We start from the raw sequence: 27,348 nt of genomic DNA on the forward strand, positions 1-27,348 counted from the left end.
TGGAATATAGTGGTTAATGACAAGTTGACATGTGAGATAAAGATGAAAAAAGATTGGTAAAAAAGAAACATTTTAACAATATATGGTGTTTGCTTATTGAGCATGTATTAATGAAATGAGAGGGTATTAAACCTTCAATCAATGTATTGCAATTTTGGAAAGAAGGGGGTATATTTGAAATAGCAGAAAAATGAAAGGGGAAAAAATACTAGGCAGCCATGGATCTGGAGGAGGGGTACACAAAGGTGACTTTTTAAAAAATGTATTTTTTCTTTATTATATGATATTTGAATTTGTATCTTTTTAAAAAGATAAATGTATATAAGAAAGAGAATGAAACAAGACCATTCCTTTGGGTTTGAAGTGCCTACTCTACGATTTGCATCTAGATCCAGATAACGAATCACACTAAAATAGAACACTTCAGTCCCCACAAGCCTTTTTAATTATACATAAAGGCACCTTTAATGATTCCTTGTGCAGAATCAATTTTATCATCAGAAACAACGACCACTCCTATACGATATCAGCTTCCAATCATTAATATTTGATACACTACCAACTGTTTAAAACTCAGGAACACTAACTGTAGCTCTTAACCTTTAATGGTTTTGTCCTGTCAAGTTAGCACTGATGGAAATATCTTAGTCTAGATCTATCAGTTCCAAGCTCACAATTCCTTTACTCTGTAGATGAACTGCTACCTTAGCAATTTGTCCTCATATATAAAACTGCAGTCATCAGTTTGTACCATTAAGCTGACACAACTGCTGATGCTGGTCTCATGAAATATGCAGAATTTCACCTTCAACTCTTTCTAGCAATTATTTTTCTCACCACTGTAACTCTGGATTTCAGTTCAATCAGTGTGAGAAGAAGGTGGGGATTTGAACAGTGCTGGTGTCCCAAATACCTAAATAAAGCATATGAAAGCAGTGATATTTCCTTATGCAGTTCCTAAGGAAAAGGGGGATTTGAGTGAATTCTCAGGTATAAGGCTGCAGATTCCCCAAGCATAGTATTTTATGGTTCTCTACCTTCTCAGCTTTCAGACAGTAATTCTCCTGCTCATACCAGCAATACAGTTCAGAAGAAAATGACAGAGAGACAAACAAGCTTGCTGAGGATATTAGTGCAGATCACCTTACCGCTTCTGCTGTGTTCTTAAGACTGTAATTATTTAACCGGACTTTTGGATTACTCCCTTCAGCTACACATCCAAAAATACTATACCATGAAACCTTAAAAATAAAGAGAGATACCAGCAATTTTTTTCCAGATTTGAAATTGCAGTCCAAGCCTATTTACTAAGTAAATTAAACGGTAGATATCTGGGAAGGTATCTTCCAAATCAATATGGCTTGGATATTAAAATAAGTTCATTTTCCTGTGCCCCCATAGGGAGCTCACCTGAACAATATCGAATGAGAAGTGGGAAATTCTGATCATATTGCTAGCTTAAACCCACAGTTATATACTATAATCATGTTCCCTTTTCATAGAATTAGAAACATAGAAACAGAGTGAGTCAGAAGGGGTCTCCTGGGCCATCTAGTCTGACCCCCAGCTCCAGCCAGCTCCACTCACAACATGCCCACCATGTCCATGTCTAGCCTATCCTTGAACACCCTCACCGATGGGGCCTCGACCACCTCCCATGGAAGCCCATTCCATACCCTCGGGGTCCTAACTGTCAGGAAATATTTCCTGGCATCTAAATTGAACCTTGATTCCCTGAGCTTCACTCCATTGAAGCGTGTCCTGCCCTCCACTGCAGGGGAAAACAGGTCTCTACTTAATCAAAGCTAAGAAATAGCTTGATAATTTTAATTAACTTAAGCTCTAATATAGCTTATAACTGTGACAAACTTTGTATAGCATACAAACAGCCGAAGGGTACCTAGTTCTGTAGCATACAGATGCTGATACAAAATAGGCTGACTATTACTGCCATCTTATCTTCAGGTTTAAGGCAAAAGAAGGGTATGTGTTAGCCGCAAAGAAAAGCAAACTGACTGAGCCATGCCAATACCTATACAAAATATAACACATTGTCAAGCCCAATAATTCCTGGCTTTATTTAGATACTGAAGTCTTTTGTGTGTACGTAGCAGCCCATACAAAGGTCTGGTTCGAATGTCACAATAATTCAGATTAAACATTTATTCTGTTTGAACACTCCTGCTTGGGTCCTCCTGCCAGAAGCAGCAGCTACACAAGTCAAGAATTTTCCAGGGTGACATTCAAACCAGGAATTTTGGCTAGTCATTCCTCTAAGCAGCCACTGGTTTGTTCATGGGTGGTTATGTTGGGTTTTCAGGGCAGAGACAAGCTAGAGTCTCAGACCCAAACATCAAGCTAACCAAGCCAGAGATAATGAGTTCCTTGTTTATGTTTGTTTGTTTGTTTTTATGGCTGGGGCAGCCAAGTGGGAAAGTCTCAGCTGCATGCACTAGCATGCTGGCTTGCATATGGTAATCCAATTTTTAAAAACAAAATCCAGATTGTTATGACCTAGCCACATATAACATCACCAGGCCATATAACATACTTTAAAAGTACTTAAATAATTTTCAGTTAAAACACAGATGTAACTCCTATGTTGAACTGCACTAATTTTCTATCTAAATATTTTATGCACTTATTTTTCAACACAATTTAGGACTGTTTTATTTATTTATTTAAAACATTTGTATCCCGTCCTACATGAGAAAAACATCTCAGGATGGCTTATAATAAAACAATTAAAACAACAACAAATAGCAAGAATTATAACAATTAGTAAAAGAAAATGACCACCATAAACAGCAAAAATGACTGTGGATGTTAAAACTGATGAATTTCTAATTCTTAAAATGATGGGAAAATAACAAGGTTTTCACCTGTGCCGAAAAGCATATAACATTAGAACTTGTCCTTAATATTTTACAGTGCAGTTTAAGACATCAGATCATAACCAAGCGCCTTCTTTCTAAAAGTGCTACCAGAATGATGAATATGCTTCTGTACCATGTATATGCAATTTTTAAAAACTTTGAATACAGAAAAATGGCAAAACTGGTTAGATTGTACCACCTAGTGGTGAATTATTTGTATTTGTAAAAAAAAGTACTGTACAATAACAATTGTGCTTATGCAGAGAGCCCAAAAAAGCTTTACCTTCACATGTGAAGCAAATGGCGCAGGCTTAAATGCCATGGAACAATGTGACCTAAAAAGCAATATGGGAGGAGGTGGCACTTTGCTTTTCACACTACTTGCAGGTTGTGAGAAAGTGGCATATAACACATTTTGTTCAGCTTCTGCTCTCTGAATTAGTGTAAGTGCTTCCTGTGATATAAAGAAAAAGACAAAGAAATATTGTATTTGGATTGCATATATTTAAGATCCAAACAAGAATGCAAAAATAGACACAGAATCAAAGGGCTGACAGAAAGAGCATCCCATTAGTAGGGTTTGATGTGCCTGGACCAGACATTTTCCATTCAAACTTCTGTTTAATCAAGGAGCACACATACCATCTTCCAGTGATCAATCACTGTTTCTAGTTTTGGTTTGTTTTACGGAGGTGTGTTCCTTTATCAATAGGTACAGAGCATCTTTGAACAAACAGCTATCCCTATCCCTCTTTCCAGACTTTGTCTTGTCCTCCCTCTCTTATATTTAGTGCTGAATTTGTACGGCTACTTTTCTGCGTGCAGTTTTGGGAAGAAAATGTGTAAAAATCAGTGCTGTACTGAAATAAAATGCAATGCAATGCAATGCAATGCAATGCAAAAGTTCTGATATGAACACACCCCCACACTTCTACCTGGAAAATTAAGTGTTTGTCTGAATTCACTGGGTAACCTTAGGCTAGTTACCATCTCTGCCTATTCTCAATCTATAAAAATGATGACCTGCCCATTCCAATTGTGTTAAGTACTCAGTTCATGAAGACTATAAAAACACTTCGTTTCTCAAGCTGCACATAAATTAACAAAAACCATTCTGGAAAGAACATTCAAGTTGCCATGGATTTTAAGTACAAAACATGTAAAAACTTAATGCCTTTCAATTGTCTTTTTTCTGTATAATTACATATAAAGAAAGCTTCTCATATTGAATTGAAAATTGTATAATACAACAGGCCACGAAATTAAAGCAAGATTCATTGTTCAGGTACAGACATGTAGTTTTGAACTAAATTGCTAAATGTTTTGAGCTAAACATCTTAAACGTTCTGGTGGGGAAAAAAATTCATAAAGAAGTAGATGCTAAAGTACATTTCTAATATCCCGCAAGAAAGGGACATTATGTATAAATATATAGGGATTTGGTGCTTCAGAATCAACAGTGTAATCCTATATAACCAGGTGGAGAGTGTGGAGAGCTCCTGTACAAATTTTGCCTGTACTGCCCTTGTCACCTCCTCTCTCTGGACAGAGGGAAAGAGAGAGCAGTCACTACATGGTGAACAGTGAAGGGGAAAATATGGGAATGAAAAAAACACTGATTCGTGAGCTACAGGGTAAAGAAGCAGAAGAACAATCCAGCCAGAATATCCATTTTAAATCTTAGCTCCTTCATTTGATACAAAACCAAAAGGGTGGTTGCCACTACTGCCCATTTCAATATCCATTGCAGTGGCAAGCCTGGAGAACATATCCAAGCTCAATCAACATCTACTTCAGGCCCTCTATCCTAAACACCTCTGCAGTGGCGCGAAGCACTCAGCTGGTGGAATTTGTCACTTCTTATGCAGGCTTGACTGGTGAAAGAAAAAAGGAGCATCCTTGGCATGATGTGACACTGCAACTTTGCCTCTCATGAAAGATAAACTGCTCAGAATGCTTCAGCTATTGCATAGTTTAGAAATATGAGAAAGTCTCAAAATTATTGGCTAATTCTGGCTATGCAATGTGGGGCAGTCAGTGGTAGGATACATCTGGGTTAGCAGGTTCTGGTCGAGTTGAGGCTGGGAATGTGAGATGGAATACCACAATGAGAATATGAAGTGCCCTGGGTGAGGAAAAGGGAGGCAGCCATCAATGAAGAACTGCTCTTGTGAGATGAGACTGTGACACCTGTCAGACTGCCTTTCCCAATCTAAACCTACCCAGACATTTTGCTCAACAACTCAGCCCTCCTTCAAGTGCCATCTCTGAGAGAGGCCTGGCTAATGGAAACAAGGAAAAAGAGATTTTTCAGCACCCCCCATTTTGGAAAGTTCTTCCCACTGAGGCAAACCTGGCACCAATTCTGATATGCTTTCAGTGATATGTTAAGAGTGCCCTCTATGTGGAGGCATTTAATGTAATATGGGGCTTTATGTCAGTTTTTTTCTCTTATCAGCTCTATTTAATTGTTCAAATTGTTTTAATTTCAGTTTTAAATTTTGGATTCAACTTCTATGCTGTTATTCTATTTTACTGTATTTTATTCTTTGGTACAGATTGTTGTTAATCTCCAAGAGAGCTTTGGCTGACAGAGAAATTAAATATTAATTGCACCAAAAACCAGAGCAACAAGCAAGCAAACAAAAACAAAGAATACTATGAGAACTTCCATCTGTTTATGTATATTACCTCAAGGAGCTGGTTTGCGGAAGAACCTGGTAATCCTACAGGAAGTAACAGTGTTGCTTTCTGCATCAGGTAGAGAGCTTTGGATAATTTATTCTTTTTTATTTTGTTCAGTACATCTGTCTCTGTAAAGCAAATGTTGAAGCTATGTGATAAATCTTTAAACAAAATATGTTTTTTCCATATGAGATTTTTCAAGTATGTAATTGGTTGCATTACCTGTTAAATTTTTGCAATGTTTTGCATGTGTTGAAGTCTTCAATTTAATATTTTTGCAATCAGTTTGAAAGTCTACAAGAAATAAGGTATTAGTTTATATCACACATAGTTACTAATACAAACAGACACAAAAGGATAGATTAACAGCATAGTATCAGCCAGGTGCATCCCCAGTTATCCTGTTACACACTGGATGAATGTTCCATGTTGTAACAGCCTCCTGGAGAACATACATTATTTATGTAAAATAGAAGTTCACAGATAATGTCATTAACATTAATCATTATAGATCTGTACAAACTAAGAAATAAGTATTCAAATAAGTATTCAACCATATTACACACAGAATAGAAACCCACAAATGCTCTAGCTGGATGAAAGATACTATTTTATATTAATACTACTAAAACTAGTATATAATATATATGTGATGAATCTACAGAACTAATCTGGATCCACCACAATAATCACAGTGATAATCAGAAGAGCATTTTGTTAATTATAATATGCAGTGTTTTGTGACATACAGTTAGAGATCTGAAGAAGTCATGTTGGGTGAAATTTTATCAAAACTAATATTTTACAGCATCAGTAAAATGTATTTAATCCTACCTTGTGTCAAATTAAGTATTTTAACAGCTATTCTGTGCTGGGCCTGAATAAGATCCACATGTAAATCCATAATAAAATTGTTTCCTGTTGTTGATTTCTCACTGGTATCAGAAGGGGAAGATGTATTTAAATTCTTGTCATTTATGGTCATCTGAAAAAAAAGGAATTAAAACTCAATTCTGAACATTTTAGGAAGTATTGTTCAGTATGATTGTTTAAAAAAAAGTTTTACTGTTCCACAAAAATAACATCACAGAAAGTCATTTCCACATCACAGATAAAGGAAGCCAGAAGCAACAGGTCATGAAACAAAGCCTAATAAGATTAATAACAATACACATACAAGATATTTCACAAGATACATAACAGAGAAAAATATCTCTTCAGACCATTTATTCTATTCCAGGAGACCTCAACCGCACAAACACATTCCATGTTTGCCTTGGCCACTTTAATTTTGTCTTGACCCAGAAAACATCTCAGTTCTTACCACAGTGTAATCATCTATTCTCTTTTCCCTCCCATCTTAAAAAAAATACAAAAAGCAAAGGATCATGCAGAAGACTTTACTGGATCACTGCCACTGTAACTATTATTTCTCTAGCACAATAAAAGTTGACAAATTCATCCACTATTAAATTCAGCACCATTGCCATATTACTCCCTCCAACACTAGTGCTATCTCAGTCCCTCAAAGACTGGGCAAGGGGGAGATTTTCTTTCTAAAGACAGAATCTTTCATTTGCACAAACAGATTGCTGTTACACTCTTATATTCTGTACAGAATGTAAAAATGTCATAATTTCAACAGAAGCTCACCACTCAAAAATATTTTTTTTTATTTTTGACAATGTCTGAGGAATGCAGAGAGTTGCAGGTTGATCTGGAATCAGCAGTTCATGATTAGAGCCTGACTTGGATGGCAGCTCATACAAAAGAAACAGTTTCTGCAGTCACTGATATGACTACAGAAGGTCTTAGCTCCTCCGTGGCCTTCATCCACAAGCCAGCATGAACTCCATCCAATCTGTTCCTCCTGGTCCAATTGGGAAAGACCTAGCACTAGGGACTTGTATTCATGCAACCATTTCCAAGGCCGAACAAACATAGGGAGTGTCCATCTGTCAGGAGAAGTTTTCTGCCACAGTTGCAACAGTTAGGGAATGGCCTCTTCAAGACCATTTACACCAACAGCAGCTTTGTAGTCTAACTGATCATGAATAACAAAATGAAAATTTGATTAACAAAGAAAAACATGAAGGTGAGAAGATATAACAGTACAAATGAACAGAACAAAACAAAAAAAATGAAAGCCTAGCCAATAAATCTTTTGTCAAAGATGAGAGAGAAGCTCCTCCAAGGCAACCACAATGGCACCCAAAAGGGAACACAGGGGAAAGGTGGGAAACTGCTAAGGACAGCATAGTAGGATGGTAGGGAAAGGGTTCTTACCTAAATTCTTCAGCTGCTAGAGAAGTTTCCTGCAATGAGTCTCCACACCGGCACAAAACCCATGTGTGGTTATGCAGAGACCAAGAAATGACGTCTACAGACTTAAGTGCTTATGCAGTTTAGAGGTGATGGGAAGACAATAGGATAAGAACTAGAAAGGGACAAGGTTGGGTTCTTAATGGATGAAGAAAATTGGTTTGTGATTGTCTACCTTCCTACTTGCATGTATTATCTTGAAGCCCTTACCTTTTTGCAACAGTTATCAAGCACTGATGTCCCATCAGGTAAAACTGTTACTAGGCGAGCTTGATTCATTGCACTAATTGCTCTATCCAGATATTCATAAGCCAACTTTAGCTGTTCAGCAGGAGGTTTCTAAAAAGAATCCATACATTAAATTAGAAAAGGGAAAACTGAAAAATGATTAATTTCCATTCTAAGACTCAAGAATTACACAGTCATTTTTAGCCAAGCTAAAGACAAATCTGAGATCTTGTAAGGTGGAACTCTTCTTCAAGACTAGCACTCTTCAAGCTTATTTCCAGGTTCAAGTCTAGCAAGATTTGAATCATTCCTAGTACTCTGTCTTCCTTGGAAATATATTTTGTTTTCTATCATGCAGTAGCAAATACAAAGATTCTATACTTTCATATTTGTATACCACATATATTTGTGTGGTGCCTTATATTCAAAATTATATATACATTAATCAGTAGTAACAAATATTAGTCTAGTGGAAAAGCAGATCATACCTGTATTAACGAAGGCATATCACGAATACAATATTCTGAAATGTATACAGAGGCGTTTGTGTCTGCTAGTTCTGAAGAGAGAAAATAGGGTCAGAATGGTTTTGCTGTTCTATATTAAAATCACTAAAGTCTCCAGCAGCAATGAAGTCCTCTAATTCTTTAAGTTAATTCTACAACTGTAAACTCTGCCCATGGTCCAAAACTGTAATATATTTCTTTCAAAAATTAAAAGTTATATTCAAAAATTGCAATTTGTTATACCAGTTTAATTGTATGCCACTTTGTATACAAGATAATGATAAAAAGATTACAGACTCAAAGAACCATTTCATAAGCTGTTGATTGTTTTATTTGGCATGTAATGAAAAGCCATCTATTTGCAAAATATGATGATGTACTCATTAGATATTTAGGACATCAATCAAGTCCTCTGGACAGTTAATAAAACACTGTAAATCAATACAACACCATAAAAATCCAGTAACATAAAATCAATAGTCTAGATTTCAGAGGATAGTGATCTCACCATGACCAGGTTTCAGAGAATCATAGAATAGTAGATGGAAGGGGCCATGAAGGCCATTGGGTCCAACCTCCTAAAGGACACCAATTTACACTTTCCCACTCAGATGTCTGTCAAATTTCACTTTGAATGTCTAGTGTGGGTGAGCCCATGACCTCTCTAGGCAACTGATTCCACTCTTCTATTGCTCTGAGAATGAGGAAACTTTTCCTGATATCTAGCCTGAATTTGGGTTGTTTCAACTTTAATTGATTAGTGTATGTTCTACACTCTTAACATCAGCAAGAAGAGATCTTGACCTTCCCCTTTGTGACAGCCTTTGAGGTACTTATAGAGTGATACCATGTCCCCCCTCAGTCTTCTCAAGGCTGAACATACCCACTTCTCTCAGTTTCTTCTCATATGGCAATGTTTCCAAACCCTGGATCATTTGTGTTGCCCTCCTCTGTTCTAGCCACCATACATGTATCAACTGTTTCTACACCTGGCTGATACAGAGGAGTCAGATACTGCAAGGTTAGAAACAGAGAAACATAGTGAGTCATAAGGGGCCTCCTCGGCCATCTGGTCTGACCCCTGGCACAAGCCGGCTCTGCTCATATAATATAGTAGTGTTGTTGGAAAGTATGCATGTTAGTGCTGCTAAGTTATCTCTCTTTAAAGTGTGGTGATTTTCCTTTAACTTTGGTGCTGAGATCATATAGGATTGTTAGTATACAAAGCAATGTTCAAAGGCTGCCAGCAAAGAGGTAAATAGGACCGTCCTATCCAAAGCATATGTCATACTTTCAAACACATACATAAAGGCAAGTTCCTATATGGGCTTCTCATCTACTTTCTCCGTGAACTTTAGATAATTAATACCAAAATGTCTTTAATGCATTATTCTGTGAACCAGTCTGTAACAAACCAAAGCTTTTTAACTATACCTAATGTGGTTTCAGATTTGATTGTGAAGTCTGCCATAGTCTCCATCACTGAAGCTAGCCGTAATGATACTTCAGCCATTACCACAGCATTGACATCTCCAAAATTAATGGTGTGAATTACTTCATTAATTACATAAAGTATATGGACCCACTAAAGAAAAAAAGTACGATTCTTAGAGGTTTGCTATAAAATACACAGTCTTATGTACAGCTTAAGAATATTGGTTATACTAAGTAAAGACATGTTGCTCAGCTGTAATGATTACTCACTTACTTATTATACTTACGTCTCACCTTTTCTCCTTCCAAGGAATTCAAGGATTCTTACATAATTTTTCCTCCTCTCAGTTCTATATTTGCAATGACAACCCTGTGAGGTAGGTTGGGCTGAGTGTGCATGAGTGTCCTGATATGATGCAGTGAGTTCCATGGGTGAGTAGATAACCCAGTTCTCCTGCATCCCTGAGCTTCAGGAAAACCCAGTTCTCCTAAGTCCCAGTCCTGCACTCTTAACCACTGCACCAGACCTGCTCTCAATTATTCTTCAAATGGTCTTCTGTAAAGTAATGTATTAGTTCTGTGCCTGTGAAGAATTTTCTAGGCTATGCAAAAGAGTTCAGCTTGGAAGTATGCATAACTGTTTGAAGCTTTTATGCTTTCCACTCATTTAAACTGACTGCAACAGCAGGGGAACAAGGAAGCACCTTGTAGTTGTCAAAAAATACATCACCTGTGAATGCATGGAACAACATTTTCAGTAAGCAACTTGTGTTTCCTTTATGATTTTTGTAAAGTTCCACATCTGGGAGACTATCAAGCTGACTCACCCAGAGGCGGAAGAGGTGAAATTAGGCAACCACAGAACTCCACACAATCCATCAGAAGGCACCAACTGATCCTCAACACCTAGTGCATAGTATCTGACACATGTCAGATACTATTTGGCTGTAACCAAACAGCAACCACAATCATCATATTCTCTGGCTAGAATCCCATTCCGTCTCACGGGAATCTCAGACATGGAGACATCACCCAGTGACCCATCAGCTGCTACTCCTAGAACTTTCAGGCCAGAGCGCTTAGCTGTGCCATACTCCTCAGACATCAACTGGCACAGTCCACTGCACTGGGGCCAGCCCCTGCATATCAGGCAAGGGCCAATTAAAGAACACAGACAACTCTTCAGATATGAGAGAAGGTAGTTAATAGCACATCCAGACTAGCCAACTTTCAGAAGAATTACTTTACTGACTCAACAGTCTCCCTGTGTTCCCACTAGGATCTTCCATAGCAATATAACCAAACTCCAGATCAGCTCTACCAAGCCTTGCCTGTTGTGATGCTTCATGGCCTGATCAATCCTTGTTCACTCAAACATGGACCAGCCTTCCACAGAGATAGCTCATGAATTTCTTGATGTGTGGAGCTGATCTTAAGATTCATATACATCCTGAGACTGTCCAACAGAAGCATCTCACAAATGGAAACCAAAAACTTCTTCCAACCTCAATGCTTTGAAGTCAAATCCACCCATGTATCTCAGTACCTACAATCAAAATTCACTCAAGTACTACTACTAGCCTAGTCACACAGAAGAGGGAAAAATACAAAAAAGTCAATCCTATCCAGTACCCAATGAATCCTGTCCTACCTCCTCCATACACCCTTCCCAGAATCACAAGTTTGTACTACAAACAAAAACAACTTCATGTTCAGCTGACTGCTTGAGCTTTGCCCCTCCAATAAGCTGCAGTAGCTCAAATGACAGTGTCAGGCTAATCAATGCAACTTGACTCATTAATATATAAAATGTATCTTAGAATCATGCAATACCAGATAACACTATTTTACTGCTTGTCTTTTGGCTTTCAGAGCCCTGTCTACCCATTCTATTGCTCTGGGTCCTCACTCATGTATGTCACCTGTTTGTGAGCTGTTCTGTTTTGTTTCAGCTGCTATGTAATTCAAACAAAAACCCTTCTGTGACATGGGCATTTATTATGAATCAGACATGACACCTATAGATTGTAAAATAATAAAAAGCTTCTGATAGTAGGATAAATTAATCATTACTATGCAAGGACAGGCCTGGGAATGATAACTGGGCATGGGCAGGTGTTTTACTTTCTGCCTGAGATGTGGGCAGCTTGCAAAAATGGTAAACTATGCTTTGCCTACATGTGCACGTGGGAACTCAATATATCTACTTGCTGTTACAAGTAATAAGGAAACTGCCGCAAAATATTTGACTGTGTGAGCACACACCCCCTGTCCATCACCAGTCTCCAAAACATTTATTCTTATCTTCTAACTTCCAATGCTATACCACCTCTTCCATCTCTGGAACGCACATGAAGTTTTTCCTTAACTCCGCATTTTCCCAGTTTTTTCAACTTTTCAACTTCTGATTCTGCCTATCTTTCAAAATTCTCCCACCGTCACTTATACTGCTCTTAGATGCTTGTTTTTCAACCCATCATCTACTCTGCCCATTTTAGCCATTCTGCCTCTGAACTCGCTTCAGCCTTCCCTGTTTCTGCCCATCTCTTCTCTACTAATTGCACCCTCCTTCACATCCCTATTTATTTTATGTGGTTTTACACTACCTCTACTTTTCCTTCTAAAATTCCCTCAAATCCCTGGTTCTATGTACATCTTCCTTCAAAAACTAAACTGGAACATTTAAACTTCAAATGCCTTTTTATCTCTCAGCTGCACTTGCAGGACATATAGAGCCCCCTCCAATTTATATAACATTTCTCACAGCTGAAGTGTCTTTCCATTTCCCTTATCAAAATTGTCCTGTTTCACAAGATTGTAACTCTATATGTTGCTCAGGCAGAATACATATAAATACATTTCATTAGTAGCATCAGAGCCAGTGGCTAATAAACACTTGCAGATAAGCAGACACACGGTTTTGCTTAATTCCATAAAAATGTATCATACCTTGGGTGTTTGGTATTTAAAAAAAGACTTTAAGAAGTTGCTTCCACTCATTTGGATCCTCTGAATTCCCACTTTACATTTTTTCCATAAAAATATTGTTGCATCTATTAACATCTCTCTGTCCAATACAAGAACCTGAGGGGAAAGTTATTTTCAGTAGTTTCATAAACAGATAATGGTTAATGGTAATGGATAATGATAACTTCTTTCTAAGTTTTGCACTATTTTGGTAGCTACCACTTCTACACAGTTGCATCCCACACCAGTCTAGTAACATTTGAAATTGGGAGACCCTGTAAGTGAAGCAGTTGTTAGGTTCGTTTCTCATACTACCACTTCCCCTTGCTGCAGGCCAAGAACAATAAGATAGAAAATATAGCCTACCTACACTGCTTTTTCCTGATTTGTTCAATAAGATGACAAAGAAATTGGTTAAATATATCCCTTCAACAACCATTTTACTTTTCTTCTATTTCTGACTGACTGCCCAAGACAATGAATCTGCTTTAACTGGAATATATTAAGATGTTTGGGGGGGCGGGGGGAGGTTAAGTAAAATTAAATAAATCTGCATAGACAAACTGCATTTCAGGGAATTCAAAATGGCCTTTAAGAACCTCCTGAAACTCCAGAGGAGTCATTCTTTAGAAAATCATCATAACCAAGCTCCTAGTCTCAGAATTCAAATCTCTTGTTTTGGTATTACCTACATAGTCAGATATTCAGACTATTTTTCTTTCCTTTTCTTCCAAGTAATGGATGGGCCCTGAAATTCTTGAGTTTACTCCCTAAAGCTTCAAAGTCTGACATGATTTCTTCAAAGTTCTACTTGGCACTAGGTATCATTTGCTCCTAGATGGATGAGAAGGAAGAGGTATGTGCCAGTGGGATGTATGAGCACTGACATCCCTTTGTTCACATTTCTAATCCCTCCTTCGGGAAAACAGCATTACTGGGTGGGTCCATGGATCTTTGCAAAATACATAGGTTTCCATCCCATGCAGCAGGGAGTGTTCCACAATTAGGGCTTTGTATCATTGCCTCTGTTTGAATTACCTTCAGCCTCTTGCTTGCTGCTGCATAAGATGCCCTGATGTTCTTTCACTGTAAGCTGCCCTCCAATCTCATCAAACCCTAAAAGCAGTTCCATAGTTCTACTGCTTTCAATGGCATTGAGGATCTTTTGATTCTGCTCTGAACTGGTACCCATTTCTAGGGAGTTTTCTCTACTTCATTTTTCTTTGTTTCTGGATTCTCCAAACTCTTCATATTCCCACTTCTGTTAGTGAATAAACCACCTCACAACTACCTTCTTGAAATGAGAGAGGTGGGGCACTCTCCTTCATGGCACACTGGCCTTTCCTTGCATTACTGCCATTGACTCCAGCTGGGAAGAAAGAGGTGAAACATCCTCATCTCAAGAATATTACGAACAAGCTTTGGGTTCTCTTTTTAGATTCTGTATGTAAGCACCTTCCACTGCCATTCTTTTCCACAAGCATCCAGTATTTCAGAACTAATCTCTGTTCTCTAGTACTATTCTTTCTTGAAGCATTGTAACATAAGCTTTGCTTCCTTTGTTTTTTCTTACACATTATAAAGCTTAAGGTATCAAATGTAGTTCTCTGCAATAATTACCATTTATAATCAACTTTCTTTTGTAATACGGTATTTCTTCTTATTTTAATTTGCATTTATTTAACAAAACTATGTTACATGGTTCACACACAAGTTCAATTTTACTATACCTCCTCAAATGTACAGATGAAAGAATAAAGAATCTGTGCCAACAGAAAAAGATCATCAGGAGTTTTTCCAGTGTGTGCCAATCCATCTATAATCATCATTTATTTTAAAAGGAAAAATTAAAGTCAGTTGCATTAAAATATAATTTCAGATTATCAGTTGATATAGTTGTAAGATGATGCAGGAAATGAATCTAAAAATAAAAATCAGTTCCCATTTCATATATAATTTCTTTCTAAACAAAGCACAAGATGTGCCCAAATTGAAAATGTTCAAACAGAGTGATTATTTTATTTCATTTATTTATTTAGCATCTCTATCATCCAATAGTCAACACTCTCATGCCTGGAAAAATGACTGCTTAAAAAAGGAATCTACCTTTTATGATGTAAGAACAACACATATAGAACTTGAAAAATTGACAGATTTTCCATCCAGTATATTTCTTCCCCCTTCTGAACATCTGTCTGAAAATAACTATTCTGACTTTGTTCTCTGACCTTAAACTAAAGTAACAGCTTGATCCAAATCTTGGTGTACAAGCAAATAAAGTTCATAGTGCTTAGAGCAGCCTATCCCAACCTTAGGACTGCAAGTGGCGCAGTAGTTTAAACCACTGTGCTGCTGGGCTGGTTGATCCAAAGGTTGCCGGTTCAAATCTGCACAACAGGGTGAGTTCCCGTTGCTCCATCCCAGCTCCTGCCAACCTTGCAGTTCGAAAGCATGCAAATGCAAGTAGATAAAAAGGTACCACTTCGGTGGGCAGGTAACAGCATTCCGTGCACTTCGGGGTTTAGTCATGCCGGCCACATGACCACGGAGACTGTCTGTGGACAAACACTGGCTCCCTCAGCTAGGAAACAGAGATGAGCACCGCCCCCTAGAGTCAGGCATAACTGGACTTAATGTCAAGGGGAAACCTTTACCTATACCTTTTATCCCAACCTTATGCCCTCCAGATACATTGGTCATGTTGATTAGGGATGATATGGACTGCAACCCCATCCCGCAGGAGGAAGGTCAATCTAAAGTAATCATTTGTGAAGCAGTAAAATGCCACAAAGTCTACTAACAGCACTATAACAATACTATGCTAACATTGCAGATAAGTACACTACTAACATTTAATGATGTTAGTCACATACCAAGCAGTAGATTGATGCTTTAGCATCAACTAGAAAACTATACAGGCTGGTTTCTAATGTCTTCTTATTTTGTATTAAAACCTTTTTATGTAATCATTAACTAAAATAACTTACTATAGCTGGTAACTCTACTTAACTATGACTCACCTTGAAATGCAATTGATTTCCTTCCTGGATTACGACAAATCATTGTTTCTCTGATATTACCTTCCTGAATATACAAACCATGCCTTGGTTTTCTTGTAGACATTAAAGGTTGCATGGCTAGAAGTAGTTTGATCTCTGCTTCTGCTTTCTTCCACACTGGATTTTGAGACTAATCAAACAAAACAAAACAAAAACCCAAGTTATTACATAGTCTATGATTTAATTTAACAACTACAAGTACTGTAACAATAACAAACTGGATTACCTGAAGAAAAGAATAAAACAATGCAGTTGCATGATCAAATGAATCCCACTCCTCATAGCTGAAGGCCATCTTAATAAACCTCAAGACAGCATCTGCAGAAACACCATTCCTGCCTGTAAGAGCATCACAAAAGGTATAAGACTCCAGCAGTTTTCATAAAACCAAAGTGATCCCTTACATAACTCTTTAAAAAAGAAAACTTCTGGATATTGCATGCACATGTTAGAACAATATAATTCATTTGAATTCCAATGCAATTGTATAACTCCAAATACTTTCAATTAAGACTAATACAAACTTCTATTAAATACATTTCCATTCAAATTTCTATATAATGAAATATTACTTTCAAGAAAAGATAGAAAGCATGGAAAACATATGCATGTACATATATGCATGCATGCATAAATAATACCCCTCCTGTCTTTTTGTTTTGTTTTTATAAACAAAAATCAGATATGCACAATGCCTATGGCCAACATTCCGTTTCTATCTGTATCTTGGCTCACTCAGTTTCATAATACTAAGCACTGCTGTAAGGCATTCTTCATGCTGCACATTAACAATCTGTACAACCCATGAGTAAATAAGGTCCAAATCCTCCTCTCTATGATTAACCTTTTCATAGTCTGCAAATCTAAAGGGAAGGTTTAACAAGCCAAATCTGGTCCAGGCAGCTCCCAATCCATTACACAAGGCCACAGTTCATGGGAATACCCCTTTCTTAAACCACCAACCATTTCCTTTGATCTAAACTAACAGTCCAAGCAGGAGATCCTTAAGGCACTAGCCCAGAGGTCGGCAACCTTTAACACTCCAAGAGCCATTTGGACCCGTTTCCCACACAAAAGAAAAGACCAGGAGCCACACAACCCTTTTGACATCTAAAATGAACACTGCACGTTTTTTACCTTAATACTATGTATATCTTCATTATGATTTAGCTGCAGCTCTTGTTCAGTCACTAAAAACTGTTATTTTTAATCTTACATTATAAACTAGTAGGACTCCTTTCATATGTTTTGAATAGAACAGCTTCCTGAAGAGTCAAAGTCAGTGCTAAAGGGCTGTATGCATTAAACAGCAAACCCCATAAGTTTGTCAGCAGTAAATCTACCCAAGTATCATTAAACATTTGGTTTTCTTCAGAAACTTTTCTTATCTTTGATTTATCCAAGTGCTGTGCTGGCCACGCCGCTGTGCCAGCACAGGCCACAGATCGGCCAGCAGTGGCCGATGATTGGCCGGCAGCGGCCGCAGATTGGCCGACATGGGCCTCGGACTGGCTGGCACAGGTCTCAGATAGGTGGCAGCAGCCACCATGCCACCCTGCCGGCACGGGCCTCGGATCAGTGGCAGCTGTGATGCGAGCAACGGAGCCACAGCAGAGGCATTCAAGAGCCACATGTGGCTCCAGAGCCGCAGGTTGCCAACCCGTGCACTAGCCCAATCAGGAATGACAAGAGGCTGGTAACACCAGCTCCAGACTCAGCGAGCACCTTAACAAGTCATTCCTCAAGTCACTGGCTAAAAGGGTTTCAGCCAATGCCTGCCTTTCCCAACTGAGCACAGTAAAATGCAAAGGAAAGTGGCGCCACAGCAGGGCTGCTCTTCTAAGTGCATGCTGAACCTAGAGCTGGCTTTACCCACCTTTTCTAGTGCTGATCAAGGAAGGAGGACAGCTGAAGTCCACCATGTGTACACATATGCATACGTAAGTGGGGTGTGCATGAACACAGATACATGTGCATGCATGAATGGAATCATGCCCCATGCACTATGCAAATGTTCCTCTTCTGTGCCACTTGCAGTTGCTGAAATGGTGGGGATCCACAGTCTTTTCTACACCGCATGTAGCAGCCATTTGGGTTACTGCATCTGACGTGGAAGGAAGTTGGTCCCATGGGGTTTGCCCGGAATGGAGGCCCACACAAGTACTATATAAGCAGCACCCCCCCCCCCGTACCACCTGCTGCAGCCTTTTGCTACTGCACACAGCATAGAATAAGGTGGCTGCTTGCACAACCTTCATTCCACAAGGGTTCACAGACTTCCTCTCCGCTCCAGTTGTTTTGCAAGACTGGGCCAAGTGTGACAGAAAGTCTATGAATACTAGAGGGATGGATTCTTCTAGTGTTCTCTGCAACCCTAACTACATCTGACAACAGCCCAAGTGTTATAGAAACAAAAAACATGAATTTACCTGCTAATATCTGCTCAATAAGTGGCGATGTAACTATTACACCAGAAAAACTGGTGACTGCATTACTTGTAACGCCACCTGTAATAAAAATCAATTTGTTAGCTATTGCATAGTACTTGAATGGCTTTCAGGACATTTTTTTAAATAATTTGAAATATTTCATTTACATATTCGTTGCTTAACAAAGCATCTCAATGTATTTTGGAATGAAGACATTTATTCTAATAGTTTATTATATTCTGATCATTATAATCCTAACAGTTGTAAGGTATTAAAAGAGCTTGTTTTCCTTCAACATTCTACTCCTTTCCTACTGCTTTGAGATTACGATCTCTCCCCATCTAGTTGCCCCTGAAAGAGGTGGGAGTCGCTCCTTAACTTCTCTTAGAATCAGAGTTAGTTCTGAGCTCAGCTTATCTGAGCCCAGCTGGCAACATTTATGGGATAAGCAGAAAGTAAAGATTTGTTAATAGCTGTCAAAGAACATACTGCTGGATCAAGTCCTGTGAACCCACCTATATTTAAGCCCGTCTGCTTATTAAAAGATGACTATATTTACTTTTCTGCCCTCCCTTTTTTAAAGGTGACTAGGATATAGGACAGTTACAAGGTAATTATATGAGATAATTCCATTGTCTTATATATGGTTCAATTTCTTGTACTAGCACTCAAAACATCTTTGCATAAAAGAGCTCTTATTTTTCTCCCACTCACAGGGCCTGGATCCCAGCTAGTGAGTGCTTTAAAGTAGGTCAGGTTTCACCCCAATACAGGTTGAATTTTAAAAACAAAATAAACATACTTCTTACTCAGCTATTGCTGGACCAAATTCTCCTGGGTTAGTAATTATACTGTGATGTATCCAGAAATTTAATTTAAGTACCTGCAGTTTTTGTAAGGTAAGAATAAAAGGCTTAAGTTTGATTTTCTTTATACCACTGTTATTATAATTAACCAATCTTTATTGCTAACTTTCACAGAATGAGGAAAGTATTTTATTTTTTCTTTTCCTTTACAATATAACTTTAATCTAATTACCATCAAGAATATCCACGCCTGCAAAAAAGAGCTCTGAAATGACATCACGAACTTCAACTTCATCAGGAACAGGAGGCCCAGGGATCAGTGTTCGTCTATTTTTATCAAACAGAGCTTCCACAATGGCAAAAAAATGAGCTGAACCGCAATCAAAGATCTCCATCAGCAGCCGTTCTGTGATTGTACGAGGCCAGGGTAGCTAAATAGCAAGTAAAAAGTCAAGAATTACATAAATCACAAACTCATAAATTATCATAAGGTGAATCATTTCCTATTAAAGAATAACATGTCAGAGTTTACACAGTAGTCAGAAGTTACTTTCTGCACAGTTTTGTTGAAATCATGGCAATGAATGCAAGACTTAACTGGTGGTAAGACCTTGGCAACAGCAGTCTTGCAGCTGGATACCCTGAGGAAATTATCCTCTTTACATACCGGTCTCACACTTCTTAATGCAGAGGGCAGGAACTGACAGAAGTAATGGAGTGCTAGCGAACTGCTCAAAAGATTAGCCCAATAAGAGTCTAGATTTACTCTTCAGGATGGGACAGAGACAGAGAACATTAGTCCAGCCAATAATTCTTGTCTGAGCAAGTTGTCTTCTCGGAGCTATCCAAGGTCCTGCAACCTCAACCTAAGCATATCTACATGCCTGACTGCAATCCTATACACACTCACCTGGCAGAAAGCTCCAATGCGCGCAGTGAAAGTTACTTTTAAGTAGACATGAACAAATTTGCATTATAAACACCACTCACAAGCTCCCATTCCTGGCAAGATCAGGCCAAAATGCCCAAAGCTTACATGTTGTGCCTCTCGTAGATTCATTTTCATTCTTGGTCGAAAAACCCCTTTTGGTCGTCGTCTTGGTTCAAATGCTGATCTTTTGAAGATCATTACTGCCATCTGACTCAAATAGAAAAAATACACAATGATTAAGTTATCTCTGTGTTCAAGTACTATAATATTTATAAAATATACATACCCTCACAGTTGCTTCTTTGAATTTTTTCTTTGTTTCCATACTTAGTGATGATGAACTCATGCTTTCCATTTGCTTTAGTTCATCAATTTTAATCAAGCCACGGCGTGCAAACAGCTACAGTATAGGAATATAAGTTTAAGAGTAAGTATTTCTGAGACTGGAGTAGCTATAAGAATAAATTATAATATTGCCTGCCTATGCCATCCAACTGACATAAGATTGCAGAATTCCAAAGACCATCCTAAAGTTAAATCCCAAGTGGGAAAAGAAGCAAAGCAAAAAGTTATTGTGGATCAGGTGCCATCTAGAGTAGCAAACTTAGGATCCAGATGCCCATCCTATGGTTGAGTTCCCAAAATTCTAAGAATTTTGATTCTAATAATGATTCCATACGTTCTAAGATGACTAAGAATGTAGTGGTAGGAAGAACAAGTCTGTAAGTATATAAAGGAAAAAGGTGGGGATAGAATGAGCATGGAGGCCGAATAGAGCAGGCTGCAGTTACATCAGGGTAGAATGGTCTAATGGGTTTGTCACTTATTGCAGCCACTTATTGCTCATCAGGAAAATTACTACAATAAGCTCTGGCAAGCTAAGTATGGTATTAAAACTTACCAATTAATAACTAAAATTTTGTAGATTGCATCCAGAATCTGCTACTTGCTGACATAAAGGCTCTGCTCACAGAAAGTGCCTCCATAAAATTTTGAAGAATAACCCTTCCCCTCTGCACCACAGCTCTACCTATTCAGTTGAGCCCTGATTTTCAGTTAAGCCTATTCAGTTGAGCCCTTCCATCACCCTGATTTTACAGGGTGATGGAAGGACTGCGGTGAAAGAGAAAGAGGAACAGGAGAACTCCACTTCCACCAAACCAGTTATACATGCCTACACCAGGATCCAGCCCAATTTTTCTCTTGCACAAGGGACACAAAGCAAAGCAAACTCCCTTGATTCATAAGAGACTTTCAAGAGCAATTTGCTTACAAATAGATCCTGTTTGTCTTTAAGCTACAATTAAGCATGAATAATTATAAACTACCTCTCCATAGATGCCAAACTGGCAGTCATAATAACATTGGCAGACAGCAGCATACAGAGTAGATCTCCATGTCAAATAATGTACAGCTAAAAGTGGAACTGACGACTCCATACATGCACAGGCCCACAGTAAATACTCAAGTACCTATAAAAGAAAACCTAATTAAAAACTAAGCCATACATATTTTATAATCAACTTTATTATTAAGCTTCTGTATAGTCTGAAGTGCCTGATCCCACCTAATCTTGGAAGCTAAGCAGGATGGGGCTTGGCTGAAATCTGGATGGGTGACCTAATGTTGCGAACCACCCAGAGAGCTTTGGCTATGGGCAGTATAGAAATATAATTCATTATTATTAATATCAGACTGCATTATATTTATAACATAGTATTTTAAAATTGTTACAAGTAATGTTTGTGGACTTATTTGCAAAGCTGAGCTTTTTTTCCCCCTTAATCCACCTTCCTTATTGATTTTTTCTGCATAGTGTTATTCAACTAAGTGACATGATCTCACTATTAAAAAGAGCCACAGGGTGGCACTACAGTTCAACTTAAATAGAAGTGCATTATTTTTATACTGCAAATTATCTGTATTAAATATATCTTATATATTCAGAGATATACATAAAATGTAATTAAATGAACAATGACAATTAAACTGCTTGAGCATATAAAGAAAAATATGCCAATTTTCATCTGACTAGAATGAATACTATATTAATAAGATATACTTTTTGTATAATGAACCACATATTTAAAGCACAGTATCTAGCTTACCTTTCACTTTTAGCTCTTAAGGCAAAACAATGTTTGTTCTTAATTTATTATGATTTGAGCAAGAAATTTGTTTTTTAAAAACATAACTTTAACACAAACTAAAGTTAAACTTTTACTCAAGCATAATAAAACATCAACTATTTTCAAGAAACTTGTTTTGAAAGGCTATCTTAAGAAAAAGAAACATAATTCTAATTTATCTTGCCATACCTTAGCAGATTGACCTACAATCATCAAATGTCTACATATGGTATACATATGAATCGTACCTGTAAGGGAAAATTAATTATTTTAAAAACACATGAAAAATATTCACAAATATCCTATGAATAGGAATGAGATTATTCTTCGCCATCCCAGATTGTAGTTTTTCTCTTTATTAATAAATCAATTTGTCCAATATAAATTACTTGCATGTTTGACATGCATATTCTTCTTTAACCTTTAAAGTAAATGCAGTAAGAACAGGAGCCATGGCATTATTTTGACTCCTGGCTCTAATATTCTGTGATCTTGGAACTGGGACTCTGAAGATTAAGCTCCTGCCCCCTTGCAGCTGATACAAAAGAACTCTGCAAGCTGCCTCCCCCAAGGTTACAAATGTGCCTGCTTGGGGAGAAAAGAGAGTGTACCAGATGGGACAGGAGCAAGCCACTTAGTGCTTAAACAATTCCTGTCGGTGTCCCAGCTTTTTCCATCTCCCTCCTCAGTGTTTTAACTTGACAGCCCAAACTGGCCATCCAGGAACAAATCAGGGGACAAGGTGCAAGACAGGTCCGCTACTGCGCCTCATCTGGGTCAAAGGTCACATCTAAACGTTCAAAGGCTTTCATGCATCAAGGGCAGGGGCAACATGGTGCAATCCTGAAGATGCAATCATATAAATATTCAGAACAAAAAAATCCTTCAATTTCTAGCATTCCCAGCCAGATTTTTTCTGTTGTTCTTTCCTATTCAAATGCACATAAAATTACATCCTAGGAGGGTATACAGAGCAATGGGTTAAATGCACTATATGGAGAAAACTTACATAGAATAAAATCCTTCATGTTCAATGATTTCTAACCTCCTCAGAAGATTACTGAAGAGTCTACGCCAACCATTTTATGATCCAAACTGTTCTTTGGTTTCATTTATTAATTTTTAGAAACAGAGCCACCATTTTATGAAAACTCTTCCCTCTGACATTCAAAGGAGTGGTGTTTTTTGTCCTCAGATCTCAAAACCCACCTCTGGTTTTTTATTAGATTTTTGGACAAGTTATTCTTCCTTTAGGCTCACAAGTTTGTTTTCTAGGAAATACATCTTTGTGACCAGCTATTTCCACTAGGCTAGTATGAAGGGTGAAGCCCTCCATGGCAAACCATTTTGAGAGCATCCACAACACCCTCTCAAAATCTAAGTATGCTCTCTAACACAAAAGGTTTGGGGACCCCTAGAATTTCAGATAGAACTGCTGAAAGAAACTTTCAAGATAAAATTAATCTTCAGCCATGCTCCAAAGGGTTTTTTTCCTTAAGGCATGAAAAAGTATTTAAAATTGCATTTTAATTTTAAGTTAATTATTAAGTTAATGAAAAAAAAGTTAATGGTATACCGTTATAGACATGCCAACACAAATGCTCATGAGGTAGAGTCATTTGCATGATGAGCTGAAATAAATTCAAAATTCTGAAACATGTCTTCACAGAGTCCTGATTCAGGAGATCGATGTCATTCTCACATACCATTTTGTAAAGGCAAATATTTCTTGCATACAAAACGTGGAGCTAAAATGAATAAGCAAAAATTTCAAATCCAGATGCAGAATTCACCCTCTTGTCCTACCACTTTTACCTTCAATTCCACTATCACTGAAATGCAGCCCGAGAGCCTCTCTGCCCCACCTGTATACCTTCAATTCTCTAGAACCTATGTAAAGTTTCCCCACAACTACCCCTGCTTCTTTAGCCCTGTTTTCCTCACTAGTTTTCTATCCTTTATATCAGATCTTTGCCTTTCAGCAAATTTGCTTTCTCCCCCACTATTTAAAATATTTGTCACTCTTCTACCATGCATAGCTTAACTTGAGGAAAGGCTTCATTGACCGGTGCTTACCCAAGCAATAGCTCAATCAGACAACCTCAGAACTTGCTTTCAATCTCTGGAAAAGGGTTTTTCACAGAGAAAAGCCAACATCCCATTTCCTACTCAGAAACAGCCCATGCAAGTATTTCTAATTTGTTGCTTATTTATTGTGAGAGGTTCACATTTCTTTCCTCAAATCAGTGCTTCTGCTCTAAGATGCTCTTGCCAGGTCTCAGATGACATGTGAGTGACAATCAACATTATAGATTCAACCCACAGAGATCTAGCAAAGTAATATGTTAGCAAGTTTGGGGAGAGTCAGAATTCCTAATGGTGGGTACAAGGCGGCAGAGGAGTTGCTTTGGGGGTGATGCAACTCATGGAACTGGTAGGGTAGTAGAATGAACTAGCCTCCATTTAATGGAAAAGACTGTTTGGAAGCAAAATTAAATAAAATAGCTGCAGAAGTCAGCATCATTCTATGAAAAACTGCAGATATAAAAGAGAATGTGTTGACTCTTTTAGAGAGTCAAGAGAATGTTTTAAACAGTTAGGAAAAGTCAAGGAATTCTGTAGCATTGAAAATCAAACAATTTTAGGATACTAAAAAAGTTCCAAACATCTAATGAAAAGAAAATCCAGGTCTTTAAACAGAGGATATCTTAATTGAGGATTGTAGCAAGAAACGCCAAATTCACTATTTGAAGAACAATATGAAGCATATTTATTGAATACTTAATGAACCCTTGCTTAATGCCAAATTACAAGAAAATTAAAACAATAAAAATATCCACTTTCAGCATTTGTTGGGTGTACTTACTGTACATACAGCACTTTGATCTCTAAATCCATTTGGGAAAAAATTAGAATTAAGTTGATCCACATCCAATCCAGATTCGTTTATATTTACACTACTAACTTGCTGAAGATATGATCCATAGCAATGTGAAACTGCTAACTTATATTCCTGAAAACAAGCAAACAGTAGGCTGCACAAACATTTGTATTTTTATTTTCCGTACAATGGATAACAATGCACTATAATACATTCATTGCAGAATCAAATACATGTCTAATCACAAGTTACTCCACCATTTTCAATCAGACAACAAAACTTACTTCCAACTTAATGACTATTGTTTGTTTGCATGAAGTAAACTGGTCTGATCTGCGATATAATACAAAATATGTTGTGATAGTCTATATACTTGTTTATTTCTTTGTTTCACCAACAGCAACAGTCGTATTATGCAGCAAAAGTTAAACACTTTTAGTTTGGTTTCCTATGTCTACTAATCTAGGAATAACCTCCACTGAATTCAAAAGGATTCACTTCTAACTAGACATGCACAGAATTTTGCTGTTAGGTAATTTTACTGAATGCTTAAGCATATGCTTAAATCTCTTCAACAGCAACTCACTGGATTTATTCAATCGCTTAACTATGGTTCATATCCAACAAGGATGGCTTTGAAGATATTCCAAAGCATGTCAGAAACATCAGAAGGAATTAAAAACATTGTATATCAGAATAATTCTAAGTAAGTCTCCCTCCCCCTTTAAAAAGTATTTGGTACGAACAAGATTTAGGGCACAATCCTACTGAAAGTACCCTTGCTGCTCAGTAAGCCTCTGAAACAGCTAAGCTGGCAGAGGCAGTAGAAGTGGAGAGTCACCTTCACCTCCCTATCCTCCATCTCTCACAAGTTTTGCTCTGTGGGCTCTTCAGTCTATCTTGCAAGAACACTTGAGCGGAAGAGGAATCTGGAGGAGGCTCTGTATGTTTCATATTCTAACCTCTTTAGCCTTTTCCTCTTCCTGCCTACTAGTATGCACCCTTTCCTCCCACTCCAACTTATAAGATAAGCAGCCAGCATGGTAATTTCCATGACAGCTGCAAGTGTGCAGAGGAGTGGGGTCAAATGCCTGATTCCCCTTTCCCAGGTTGATGCACTCAGATGTTGGAAAAGTCATCTCAACTTTACTGTGGTCTCCAGAACACTCTCCCAGGAACCATAAGGTTATTCTCTAAATATTGATTGGCCTCCATTTCTTTCTGTAAAGAATATGACCACCTCTTCTGTGCACTATGATCAAGAGGGGCCCTCCCAGTTCTTCCCAGTGCTTTAAAAAGATTCAACCCACTGCAAGCAAAACATTTAGCATCACTTTTAGAAATGAATAGGGATAAAGATTAATTCACCAAAATGCATCAAGCATCAATTTTTCACTGCCAGAAAACACATTCATATATAGAGGGCAAATGTTAACAGTATTTCACAGGGATATCACTTACTTTCATTTCCATAAGTTGATCGCCAACTTTTACAAGTTTTTCATTGAAATACCAATCTGGGAATCGAGACTTGTAGTTGTTCCATATATTAAACAAAGACGTTGCTCTAAACCAAAATCACAACAAAAATTATAATTTGAAATATAGGAATACATTTATCATATTTTAAATGGAATAAATCACATTGACCTGGTACACACATGGAAAAAGCCACGGTGGATGAATTTCCCTGCAAGGTTTGCTATTGCAACAACAGCCAATGTGGGAGCGTGCGGCAACTTCTCATTATTTTCAAACATGGAAAGGGTGGGTTGCTATAGTTAGCAAGCCACCCACAACCCTGAAAAAGCCTGTGGATTCTGGGTGGCTTTTTGCCTACTGTTCAGCCTACAATGGCATCAATGTTCAAATGATGAGAGTCACCAGAATCCCTACAGGGAAATTCATTCATAATGGTGTGTTGCTACATTCAAGTCACTGTTTGGTATTTTGTTTCAGAATTTCCTGAAATTCCCATAATTAAAGGCTAAACAAATGTTACCATATTGCAGTTCTAAGTAACCCAGGACCATATTTTTATCATAAGAGCTTAGCATGGGTTTGTTATAGGTATTAATATACATATCTGTTTGTC

General features: G+C 37.8%; 1 protein-coding gene across 1 annotated transcript in view; it reads right to left on the minus strand.

Moving 5' to 3' along the window:
• CFAP54 (cilia and flagella associated protein 54) overlaps nt 1-27,348 on the minus strand; it is a 105,892-nt gene that overhangs the window by 75,189 nt on the left and 3,355 nt on the right. The window contains 21 exon segments of the mRNA XM_044455813.1: nt 1,149-1,241; nt 3,160-3,330; nt 5,568-5,689; nt 5,784-5,855; nt 6,396-6,546; nt 8,094-8,222; nt 8,600-8,670; nt 10,052-10,202; nt 13,001-13,135; nt 14,749-14,834; nt 16,039-16,207; nt 16,304-16,416; nt 18,507-18,571; nt 19,523-19,743; nt 20,349-20,450; nt 20,530-20,643; nt 21,572-21,715; nt 22,562-22,620; nt 23,949-24,120; nt 25,239-25,385; nt 26,715-26,820. Of these exon segments, the coding sequence (XP_044311748.1) occupies nt 1,149-1,241; nt 3,160-3,330; nt 5,568-5,689; nt 5,784-5,855; nt 6,396-6,546; nt 8,094-8,222; nt 8,600-8,670; nt 10,052-10,202; nt 13,001-13,135; nt 14,749-14,834; nt 16,039-16,207; nt 16,304-16,416; nt 18,507-18,571; nt 19,523-19,743; nt 20,349-20,450; nt 20,530-20,643; nt 21,572-21,715; nt 22,562-22,620; nt 23,949-24,120; nt 25,239-25,385; nt 26,715-26,820 (2,593 nt within the window).

This window comes from Varanus komodoensis, unplaced genomic scaffold (genome assembly GCF_004798865.1).
Source record: "Varanus komodoensis strain SLA01 unplaced genomic scaffold, ASM479886v1 scaffold8, whole genome shotgun sequence".
NCBI classification, from domain to species: Eukaryota; Metazoa; Chordata; class Lepidosauria; order Squamata; family Varanidae; genus Varanus; species Varanus komodoensis.